Here is a 12251-nt window from a genome sequence, read left to right as displayed (position 1 = left end):
TTGTAGTATTATCGATGTAAGCCCTGCTGCTTCAAAGTCCCACAGTAACAGTGGTTGAAACAAAATGGAAGTTTCTTTCTCTCATATAAAAGACAACCCTCCTTTCTTTTTTTTTTTTTGAGATGGAGTCTCCCTCTGTTGCCTAGGCTGGAGTGCAGTGGTGCGATCTTGACTCTCTGCAAGCTCCGCCTCCCAGGTTCAAGCAATTTTCCTGCCTCAGCCTCCTGAGTAGCTGGGATTACAGGTGCACACCACCATGCGCAGCTAATTTTTTTATTTTTAGTAGAGACGGGTTTCACCATGTTGCTCAGGCTGGTCTTGAACTCCTGACCTTGTGATCCACCCGTCTCGGCCTCCCCAAGTGCTGGGATTACAGGGCATGAGCCACCACTCCTGGCCCTTCCTTTCTTTAATATATTATAAATGTAAATTCTAAAACACCTTTTTAGTCTCGATAATATTCCATCTCTCTGTATCTCTACCACCTTAGGCTGTTTCTATGGTCTCATCCTTTAGGTCTCAGGTAAGTGTCAACACAGGAAGCCTTCTGGAGCCCCCAAATGAGGTGTCAGGTCTACCTACTGTATACTGTAGCACCCCTTCATTCCCTTTCCTTAAAGTCCACACACTTCCATGATGTCTGCTTTCCCCACTGGACTGTGCACTGGGTAAGGGCAGAGGCAGGTTCTCAGCATCCTAGCCTGGTGCCCACCTCACACTGAGGTGCTCAGGCTCAGGGTTTGTTTGTTGCTGGTGCTGTTATTCTTATGCAGTTCAGCGATTTACCAAAGCTGTGCCTTCTCTTATATACAGAGAGAGTTGCTCTTGTATAGCAAGTTGCCTCACACTAGTCAATATCTTCTGTGGTACCCCCACAATACTTGTAGGTTTGATCTGAGCCCTGAAAAGTGGTATGATTTTGATACTTTATGCACAGATCCTGCCAACTATCTTACGCAGCCTGATGAAAACCTGAAAGGATAAAGGAGAAAATGCAGCCTAGGCAGAAAAACACTGGCAGAATCTGCGAACCATGATTAAGCTTATTTCAATGTTTTCTGATTCTTTAATTGGCAGGAATGTGTGTTTCCATTGCCAGAGCCTTTCTCCGTCCGGTGAGGGGAAAGAGGCTCACATTTAGCCATGGTAAAAGCTTTAATTTGTTAAATGTTAAGTATTAAAACTATACTACAATTTTAAAATAACAACTTTGTTGAGATACAATTCACATACCATAAAATTTATCTTTTTTTGTTTTTTTTTTTCGAGATGGAGTTTTGCTCTTGTTACCCAGGCTGGAGTGCAGTGGCACGATCCTGACTCACTGCAACCTCTGCCTCCTGGGTTCAAGTAATTCTCCTGCCTCAGCCTCCAGAGTACCCGGGATTACAGGTGCATGCCACCATGCCCAGCTATTTTTTTTGTATTTTTAGTAGAGACATGGGGTTTCATCATGTTGACCAGGCTGGTCTCGAATTCCTGACCTCAGGTGATCCACCCATCTCAGCCTCCCAAAGTGCTGGGATTGCAGGTGTGAGCCACCGAGTCCAGCCAAAATTTACCATCTTTAAAGTATATAATTAAGTGGATTTTTGGTATATTCACAGAATTATGCAACTATCACCAACATCTCATTCCAGAGCATTTTCATCACCCCCAAAAGAAACCACATATCCCATTAGTAATCACTCCGCATGGCCCCTCCCTCTCTGTCCTCAGTCTCTGGCAACCACTCACCTACCTTCTGTGTCTATGGATTTGCCTACTCAGGGCATTTCATGTAAATGAAGTTATACAATATGGGCCTTTTGTGTCTAGCTTCTTTCACTTAACATGGTGTTTTCAAGGTTTATCCATGTTGCAGTACGTATCAGTACATCGTTCCTTTTTATGGCTGAATAATAACTTCCATAAAGCACATTTTGTTTATCCATTCATGAATTGACATATGTGTGTTTTCACTTTTGGACTATTATGAATGGTGATGCTATGGACATTTGTGTACCAGTTTTTATAAAAGCATGTTTTCAGTTCTCTCTGGTATATATCGGGGAGTGGAACTGCTCCACTGGGCATATGGTAAGTCTACATTTAACTATTTGAGGAACTGCCAAACTGTTTTCCAAAGTAGTTACACCATTTTACATTCCCAGCAGCTATGTTACAAGGGTTCCAATTTTTCTACATCTCATCAAGCCTTGTGATGATGGCTTTCCTGCTGAGTGTCAAGTTGTTATCTCATTGTAATTTTTTTTTTTTGCATTTCCCTGATGGCTAATTTTGTTGAGGGTATTTTCATGTGCTTATTGGACGTTTGTATGTCCTATTTGGAGAAATGTCTATCCAAATTATTTGCCTATAATTACATTTGGTTATCTTTTTACTGTTTAGTTGTAAGAATTCCTGATATATACTGGATAGGTGATTTGCAAGTATTTTCTCCCATTCTGTGGGCTTTCATGTCACTTTCTTGATAGCGTCCCTCAAAAAGCATAAAAGCTTTTAATTTTTATGAAGTCCAATTGTTTTGTTGTTGTTGTTACTTGCACTTTTAGTGTTATATTAGAAACCACTGCCTGGTCCATTTATCTCAGCACCACATGCTAAAAAGACTATTCTTTCCTTCATTGGATTATCATGGAATCTTTGTTGAAAACTCAACTGATTGTAGGCTGGGCATGGTGGCTCACACCTGAAATCCCAGCATTTTGGGAGGTTGAGGTGGGAGTTGAGCCCAGGAGTTCAAGGTTGCAGTGAGCCATGATCATCAACTACTGAACTCCAACCTGGGTGACAGAGTGAGAACCCATCTCTAAATATAAAATAAGGCCGGGCGTGGTGGCTGATGCCTGTAATCCCAGCACTTTGGGAGGCTGAGGCGGGTGGATCACGAGGTCAGGAGATCGAGACCATCTTGGCTAACACAGTGAAACCCCATCTCCACTAAAAATATAAAAAATTAGCCAGGTGTGGTGGCAGGCGCCTGTAGCCCCAGCTACTGAGGCTGAGGCAGGAGAATGGTGTGAACCCGGGAGGTAGAGCTTGCAGTGAGCCAACATCGCACCACTGCACTCCAGCCTGGGCGACAGAGCAAGACTCTGTCTCAAAAAAAAAAAAAAAAAAAAAAAAAAAAATATATATATATATATAAAACAAAACAAAACAAAAAATCAGTTGATTAGATTTCCAGACCTCAGTTCTGCTCATCTATATGTCTGTTTCTATGCCTGAACACCCTGAGTTGGTGTAGCTTAGTAAGTTTTAACATAGACAGGTATGGGTCCTCCAACTTTGTTATTTTTCAAGATTGTTTTAGCTGTTCTGGGTACCTTATATTTCCACGTAAATTTTAGTATTTCCATATAAATTTTAGAATAGCCAACCGGGATTTAAAAAGCCAACTGGGATTTTGATAGGGATTGCACAGAATCTGTTCATCATTTTTGGCAGTCATGCCATCTTAACAATATTAAGTCTGCTAATGCATGAACACAGATGTATCTTATTTAGCTCTTTCGATGATGTTTTGTATTTTTCATTGTATAAGTCTTATACCTTTTGTTCAATTTATTCCTAAGTATTTTGTTCTTTTGATATTATTGTAAACTGAATTGTTTTCTTAATTTCAATTTTGGATTCTTCATTATTAGTGTATAGAAATACAATAGATTTGTGTATATTGATCTTGTATCCTATAACATTGCTGAACTTGTTTTTTGTTTCTAATAGTTTATTATGAATTCCTGAGGAATTATTATTATTTTTTTCTGAGGTAGAGTCTTGCTCTGTCACCCAGGCTGGAGTACAGTGGCGTGATCTTGGCTTACTGCAAGCTCCGCCTCCTGGGTTCACGCCATTCTCCTGTCTCAGCCTCCTGAGTAACTGGGACTACAGGTACCTGCAACCACGCCCGGCTAACTTTTTGCATTTTTAGTAGAGACAGGGTTTCCTCGTGTTAGCCAGGATGGTCTCAGTCTCCTGACCTCATGATCCGCCCACCTCGGCCTCCCAAAGTGCTGGGATTACAGGTGTGAGCCACTGTGCCCAGCCTCCTGAGGAATTTGTTGTTTTAAAATTATGGCAAAATATGCATAAAACATAATTTTAAACATTTGAAAGTGTGTAATTCAATGCATTAAATACATTCAAAATGTTGTACAACCATCACCATTATGTTTCTAGAACTTTTATCATCCCAAACAGAAAACCTGTACCCATTAAACAGTAATTCCTCACTCCCACCACTAACCCAATATCCTCCATTCTATTTTCAGCCTCTAGAAATTTGCCTATTCTAGGTACCTCATATAAGTGGAATCATAACAATGTTTGTCCTTTTGTGTCTGCCTCATTTCACTTAGCTTAATGTTTTCAAGTTCCCTTCATACATACAGTAGCATGTATCACATCTTACGCCTTCTTATGACTGAATAACATTCCATGGTACCTATGTAGTAACACATGTTATCTATTCATCTGTTGGTGACATTTGTGGTTTTGCCTTCTTTTGGCTACTGGAATAATGTTACAAACCAATGGTGTACAAGTATCTGTTTAAGCCCCAGATTTCAATTCTTCTGGATCTATACCACGGAGTGGAATTGCTGGGTCACATAATACTTCTTTCTTGTTTTTGTTTTGTTTTTGAGTCTCACTATCACCCAGGCTGGAGTGCAGTGGTATGATCTTGGCTCATTGCAAACTCCAACTCTGGGTTCAAGTAATTCTTATGCCTCAGCCTCCTGTGTAGCTCAGATTACAGGCATGTGCCACCATGACTGGCTAATTTTTGTATTTTTAGTAGAAATGGGGTTTTGACATGTTGGCCAGGCTGGTCTGGAATTCCTGGCCTCAAGTGATTTGCTGCCTTGGCCTCCCAAAGTGCTGGGATTACAGGCATAAGCCATCGTATCCAGCCCTTTTTTTGGAGACAGGGTCTCACTTTGTCACCCAGGCTGGAACACAGTGGTGTGAACATGGCTCATGGCAGCCTTGACTTCCTGGGCTCAAGCAATCCTCTTGCCTCAGCTCCCACCAAGTAGCTGGGACTATAGGTGCATGCCACCATACCTGGCTAATTTTTGTATTTTTTTTGGAGATGGGTTTTTGCCATGTTGTCCAGGCTGGTCTTGAACTCCTGAGCTCGAGTGATCCTCCTACCTTGGCCTCTCAAAGTGTTAGGATTACAGGTGTGAGCCACTGTGCCCAGCCTTGGATCATATAATACTTCTCTGATTTTGAGGAACTACCAAACTATTTTCCATAGTATAGTGACTTCTCCATTTTACATTCCCATCAGCAATATACGAAGATTCCAATTTCTTTTCATCCTGACACTTTTCTGTCTTGTTTTTAAAAATTATGCTCATCATAGTACATATGAAGTAGTGTATCTCATATTTTCATTATTGAATAACGGTTTTGCTGGATATAGAAATCTTGGTTTACATTTCTTTCTTTCATCAGTTCGAATATGTCATCCCATTGCCCTCTGGCCTCCATGGTTTCTGTTAAGAAGTCAATTGCTAATCTTATTGAGATTCCTTACATGTGATATACCAATTTTCTTTGCTCCTTTAAAGATTGTGTCTTTTAACGGTTTGACTGATATGTCTAAGTGTGGGTTTTTAAAAATTTTGTCCTACTTGGAGTTCACTGAGGTTCTTAGATACACAATACTAAAAAAAATCAAATTTGGGAAGTTGTTGGCTATTTTTTCAAATATTGTTTCTGACCATTTCTCTCCCTTCTCTCCTTCTGAGATTCCCACTTTGCATATGTTGGTATGCATGATAGTATCCCACAGGTCTCTGAGAGTCTGCTCTTTTTTCTGAGATAGGGTTTTGCTCTGTCACCCAGGCTGGAGTGCGGTGGTGTAAACATGGCTCACTGCAACCCTGACGTCCTGTGCTCAATTTTCCCATCTCAGCTTCTTGAGTAGCTGAGGCTACAGGTGCATGCCACCATGCCTGGCAAAATTTTTAATTTTTTGTAGACATGGGGTCTCACCATATTGCCCAGGCTGGTCTAGAACTCCTGGGCTCAAGCAATCCTCCTGCCTTGGCATCCCAAAGCACTGGGATTACAGGTGGGAGCCACAGTGCCAGGCCTCATTCTTCTCTATTTTTTCTTTCTGGTTCTCAGGCCATATACTCTCAATTGACCTGTCTTCAAGTTTTCTGATTCCTTTGCTAGTTCAAATTTGTCAAGTCCCTCTAGTAAATGTCTCACTTTAGCTATTGTACTTAACTCTAAATTTTTTATTTTTTCATAATGTCTCTTTATTGTCTATTTGATAACTGTTCATATACTTTATTTAAATTCTTTAGACACAGCTTTTTTCTTTGAATATCAAAATATCTGGTTTAAAGTCTTTGTCTAGTAAGTCCAATGTTTGGTCTTCCTAAGCAACATTTGCTATTGACTCCCCCCACCATTATATGAGCCATATTTTCCTGTTTTCTTTGCCTGTTTTGTATATTTGTTGTTGTTAAAAACTGGACATTTTAAGTAGTATGACAATTCTGGAAATCACATTCTTCCTCTCCCAGTGTTTGTTGTGCTCTATATCCAGAAGGCTTGAGAAATCAAAGGGTTTCTTGTCAGAAGATCTCATGATAGAGAAAAGAATAAAAGGATGGAGGCAAAAATTGACCTAATTTCCTGGCCATAAATATAGAAAAATACTTCATAATGGTCTATAAAAACATAATTATAAAGATCATTTTCATACATCCTAAGAAGTTAAAAAAAAAAAAGGCAACCTCCTATTTCTTGAATTGTAGCAATTAAATCTTGTCCTAAGACTCAAGTTCAAACACTAGTTCTGTCTCATACTACTACTTGAATAAATGATGCAATTTCTCAGAGCTTGTTTCCTCATTTGTAAAATGGAGATAGTACTTGCTAGCACTGTTGTGTGAAGGAGGGAAATATAGGTGTGAAAGTACTTTTTAAAAAGTAAAGTGCCATGCTCAGCATATGGACATGAGGGTTTGAGTTGTGGGTTATGGAGAGTTGTCAGGTGATTGAAATAAATTCTTATTTAAACAAACTCTTATTTAAATAAGGGCTAGAACATTTAACATGGAAATATATTTACAAATAGAAAACACTTCATAACATTTCATCTTGGACTATGTAAATTCTTTCCAAAAGTTGATTTACTTTAAAAATTTTGTCTGAATAGTTCATAAGTCAAAACAATTTTTAAAAAGAGGACACATCAGAAGTCTCTCACGCCTGTCCTTTCACCTTGTTCCATGGTCTTGCTCTCTGCAACAGTTTTGTTTCCTTTCCTGTCAATATTCTCTTATCCAGATATGAGAAAATATGACTATGTACCCTTTGAGTTTTATTTGCAATATCATTGTAAATTCTTACCACTCTTTTCTTGCTCATCAGTGGCCAAGATAATAAATTGGTCAGTTACACAGCAAATAGCAGGCCTAGGACTCAAGTCCAGGCTTGCTAGTAACAAGGTACCACATCTACTTTGTTTTGCTACCTGGTGAACTTTCTGTGAAATAGGGTAAATCTTTCAGAAAACTGTGTTATAGAGCTGTGTTCTTAAAAATATCTGCCTTTCAGATTGGTGGACCAGACAGTTCCCGGCTGACTTCTCGTTTGGGGAATGAGTATGTCAACGTGATGAACATGCTTCTTTTCACACTGCCTGGAACTCCTATAACTTACTATGGAGAAGAAATTGGAATGGGAAATATTGTAGCCATAAATCTCAATGAAAGCTATGATACTGTAAGTTGAATACAACTTGACTATTCATCACAGTTATAAAACCAAGTACTCATTTTTTCTTTTTTGCCAAATCAGAGAACTTACTATCTCTCTATTCCATTGTTGAAAATTATGGTTACTTTGCTTTTCTCTTACTGTTAGTAAGAATTCTCAGCTTTCTTGGTGGTTTGAGAGCTTATTTAAAAAATGCTTTTGGAGTCACACAACTAAATTTCTTGGGGAGGGCATTTTAAAGATGTTTTCTACCTGACAGGCACATTAACATTTATTTATTTGCCAGGAATACTGTGTTCAGAGGCACACTAAAATTGGAGACCAATGGTTTAGTCTAGAATATTATTCATTTCCCTCTACTTGAAATGTGGAGTTAGGAACACGTATTTCTTTAGTTCTCATTTGTCCTGTTTGGTCTTGGCGACTATAGCACAAGGACCCTTTCTTTTCTGTTATCAAGTGCAGTGCACAGCCTCAAAGTTAAGCATTTTTTATTTTGTAGCTACAGATTTCAGAATTGTGTTGCTGTGTAGATGACTGTCTTGCAACTTTAATTTGCGTGGTTAGCTTTCAATTGTATGAGATCCAGTTTCCCTAATATTTGATTAAGGTGAAGCTTTTTTTTTCTATTAGCTCCTACAATTGTGTGTGTGCACTCATGAGCAATAACTAGGCTGAATAAATGAGTAGGATAGAATTCACACTCACTTGTACATGGCAGTGTTCTTAAATTCACCATCACTGTACCATAGAAGTCATGTATATTGGTAATAGCATATTTTGAAATCCTATATTACTGATTTTTAGGAAAAAGCAGCAAAGATTTCAAGCATGTATTAAAATTCAATTTGTATTGTCTATTCAAACTCAAAATGTTAAATTAGTATTGTCTATTCAAACTCAAAATGTTACTAGATACTTTCCAGTTAAAAGTGTGAAACTGGTTTATGTACCTAGTGTTAAGGCCTTTTCATCACAAATGCTAATGAGTACAGACACTAGCTAAGAACTACAGGGAATTAAATAATTATGAAGTAAATCAGGACCAAAGTACATTTCTTTTAATAACCAAACCACTGTTTTCCCTTTCTGGTCTTTTGACATAGAATACTCTCCTCTCAAAGTCACCAATGCAGTGGGACAACAGTTCAAATGCTGGTTTTTCTGAAGCTAGTCACACCTGGTTACCCACCAATTCAGATTACCACACTGTGAATGTTGATGTAAGTATGAGTGAAAATTTTATGTTGATTTTAGAAACAAGAAATGGGTTTCTACTGAAAGTACACACTCACCCTGAATGTGTCTAAACCTTAACAGATACTCTTTACATCAATCACAGACTTCCCTTGCAGTTTTCAATTTGTAAGGAGTTTGTAAATCATGCCTTTGTGAAAATACAAACTGGTAGAAATCTACCAAACGAAGTGAAGTATCATACAGAATATGTAAGTCTTCATTGGAATGACCTTTACTAAGGCCTTTGAGCTATGAAGGAAATTTTATAGAAGCTTTTTAGCTAGCCCAGCTACCCTTCCTCTTCTCTTCCCCTCAAAAGGTAGTGAGAGAGGCGGGTGGGTGGATAGGCAGCCACGCAGGCAGGAAGGAGATAATCAGCCCAGAGCAAGGCTCAAATCCACACTACTGTTCTGAAGAAACAGAAGCCATACATGATCCTTAAAGTGGTTGCTCTGGCATACTAATACCACTTTGGCTTTTGCCCTTTTTTCTGTTCTCATAGTGATCAAGCACTAATGTCATTCAGTAGCCAAAACTTCACTGGAAAACAAACTAAATCAATCTAGGGGAAATGAAATTACAGATGCCACATGGAGATACTTAAGAAATGCTAAGAAATGCATAGCACAACCCCCACCCCCCTGCTGCGCTCACACACACACACACACACACACACACCATGCCCCATCCCAGTCTGAGTAATCTGAGGAAACTCCCAAGGATATTCAGATATAGAAAGCCACACAAACCCTCCTGCTCCCCCAGCTCCCTGCTACAAACACCACTGAGAATTCCTGGACAGTATAAGCTTTGTTTTATATAGCTGTAGGTCTTGAAGACAAAAAATATATTTAACATTTGTGTTTTGGGTTGAATGCCTCTTGATTTTCATTATGTCTAAAATATTCCCATGGGCCAATCTGAATACAATATGTAGGAAATCCTACATAAAAATCTATACCAGCAAAGATGGAGAAAATGCAAATTAAAACTGAAATTTTTTTTTTTTTTGAGATGGAGTTTCACTCTTGTTGCCCAGGCTAGAGTGCAATGGCGTGGTCTTGGCTCACCGCAACCTCCACCTCCTGGGTTCAAGTGATTCTCTGACCTTGGCCTCCCAAGTAGCTGGGATTACAGGGGTCCACCACCATGTATGGCTAATTTTTGTATTTTTAGTAGAGACAGGGTTTCACCATGTTGGGCAGGCTGGTTTCAAACTCGTGATCTCAGGTGATCCACCCACCTCAGCCTCGCAAAGTGCTGGGATTACAGGCATGAGCCACCATGCCCATGGCACTTTTTTTCTATCAGATTAACAAAGTCTTCAAAAATGATCATGAGTGATGAGAGATACTAAGTCATAAATCCCAGACAATGCCATTTGAATAAAAATACATCCAAATGACCCTGGAAAGGAACAGAAAATTTAAGTAATTTCTAAAATATATAAAGTAAAATTAGGGCTGGGCACCATGGCTGACACCTGTAATCCCAGCATTTTGGGAGGCCAAGGCCAGAGGAACGTCTGAGCACAGGAGTTTGAGACCAGCTTAGGCAATATAGTGAGACCTTGTTTCTACCTTCCCCCTACCCCTGCCAAAAAAAAAAAAAAAGGGAAATTAGCTGGGCCTGGTGACATGTGCCTGTCATCCCAGATAGGAGGCTGAGCCCAAGAGGTCAAGGTTGCGGTGAGCTGTGATTACCCGACTGTACTCCAGCCTGGGTGACACAGTAAGATCGTCTCAAAAAAACAAAACAAAAAAAGAATAGAAGTGGGAGCCTAAAACACACAGGAGAAAAACAGTTCTAATGGAGAGAGCACTGTAGGAATTTCCTGAACTCCTGCAATTGGCCGTAGCATAATTTCCCTAAGGAAAAAAAAAATCCTGAACTGTTTGGTGATCACATGCATGGGAAAATGAGTAGAACAAAGCCTGAAACTTCTACAAGTGCATCAAGAAAGAAAAGAAGGAAAACAAGACCTAACTCTAGCGCTGTCCCCTGGCGAGAATTCACTGTGGAATGCTCTCAGAAAGGAGAGCTTTTACTACTCAGCTCAGAGTCACAGAGGCCAGGAGAAAAAAGGTGGGAATCTAGCAAGCTTATCACCTTCAAGTAGGAAAAGAACCCAATGTCCCAAAGACAAGTCAGACCCACATCCTAATTTGGCTTCTCATTATGAGAGGCAGGAAACCAAAGACAGGCAAACAAGGAAGGTCAAAACACAAAAGCAAACAGATCAAGAATCACACAGTATCTGAGAAAAACCAAGACCATGAAAGGGAGACACCATTCCTGACAGATTACTGTAGAAAGCAGATAAAATATCGCAAACATAAGACTTAAATATAAGTATAAATACCCCCAGTAGATTGTTGTTTAATGGAGCTCCTTGACATTCTTTAAAGAAGTGATTAGGTATCTCAGAAGTGTAGAAGACTGTCAATGAAATTAAACAGAACATAAGGGCTAATTAGTGTGCTGAAAAATTGATCTAGAGGCTTGTCCAGAATGCACTGAAAAAGGCAAAGAAATGAGTATAAGAAAAAATGGGATACATGGAAGATAGATACAGAATTCCAACATGCAGCAACAACAATTGCACAGGAGAACAGACTGGAGGAAACATACAAAGAAATAAAACACATAATCCAGAGATAAAGGAAGACTTTATCTTTTAGAACAGCTAGGATAGAGAAAACTCCAAAACTACTCAGAAAGAAACCAAACCTGAAACTAGATTGCCTGAGAAAAGGGTTGAGAATTGGACTAGCATCAGACTTCTCAATTGAAGCACATTAGAACTCCATCTTCAAAGTTGTAATGGAAACTGAATTCTAAACCTAGAATTCGATATCCATTCAAACTGGCATGTAAGAGAGCAAAATAGAGATGGAAAAGCAAGGACCCACATTTTACCATGCACGGCCACTTTCTGAAAGAATAGTCAAGGGACTATCCAACAAAACAAAACATAACAAATCTAAAACAGAGATACAATGTATTAAAGGAAAAGGAAATAATATAACTTGATTTAAATAATTTTTGATACATAATATAAAACAAGGTATTCTGGAACAAAAATCTTAGTGATTTGATTCTATATGGGAAATATTAGCAGGGAGGGTGTGTGGGTGGGAGAGGGCACACAGGAGCAAGCAAGTAAGAGAGCAGTGTTTGCTTTGCACAGGAAAAAGTAACCCTAGATTTGAGCTGTTCAGAAGCCATTAACCACTGTGACTATTACATTAAATAGAATT

At 39.2% G+C, this 12251-nt stretch overlaps 1 protein-coding gene across 2 annotated transcripts in view; it reads left to right on the top strand.

Moving 5' to 3' along the window:
* SLC3A1 (solute carrier family 3 member 1) overlaps positions 1–12251 on the top strand; it is a 47445-nt gene that overhangs the window by 29989 nt on the left and 5205 nt on the right. For both annotated transcript variants that reach the window (XM_033175829.1, XM_033175828.1), the window contains exons 8-9: positions 7591–7758; positions 8859–8975. In XM_033175829.1, coding sequence (XP_033031720.1) covers positions 7591–7758; positions 8859–8975 — 285 coding nt within the window. The remainder of the gene's footprint in view (positions 1–7590; positions 7759–8858; positions 8976–12251) is intronic.

This window comes from Trachypithecus francoisi, unplaced genomic scaffold (genome assembly GCF_009764315.1).
Source record: "Trachypithecus francoisi isolate TF-2019V2 unplaced genomic scaffold, Tfra_2.0 Lachesis_group17, whole genome shotgun sequence".
Lineage (NCBI taxonomy): Eukaryota > Metazoa > Chordata > Mammalia > Primates > Cercopithecidae > Trachypithecus > Trachypithecus francoisi.
The sequence above is the reverse complement of the archived record's forward strand: the minus strand, read 5'-3'. Positions and strand labels throughout refer to the sequence as shown.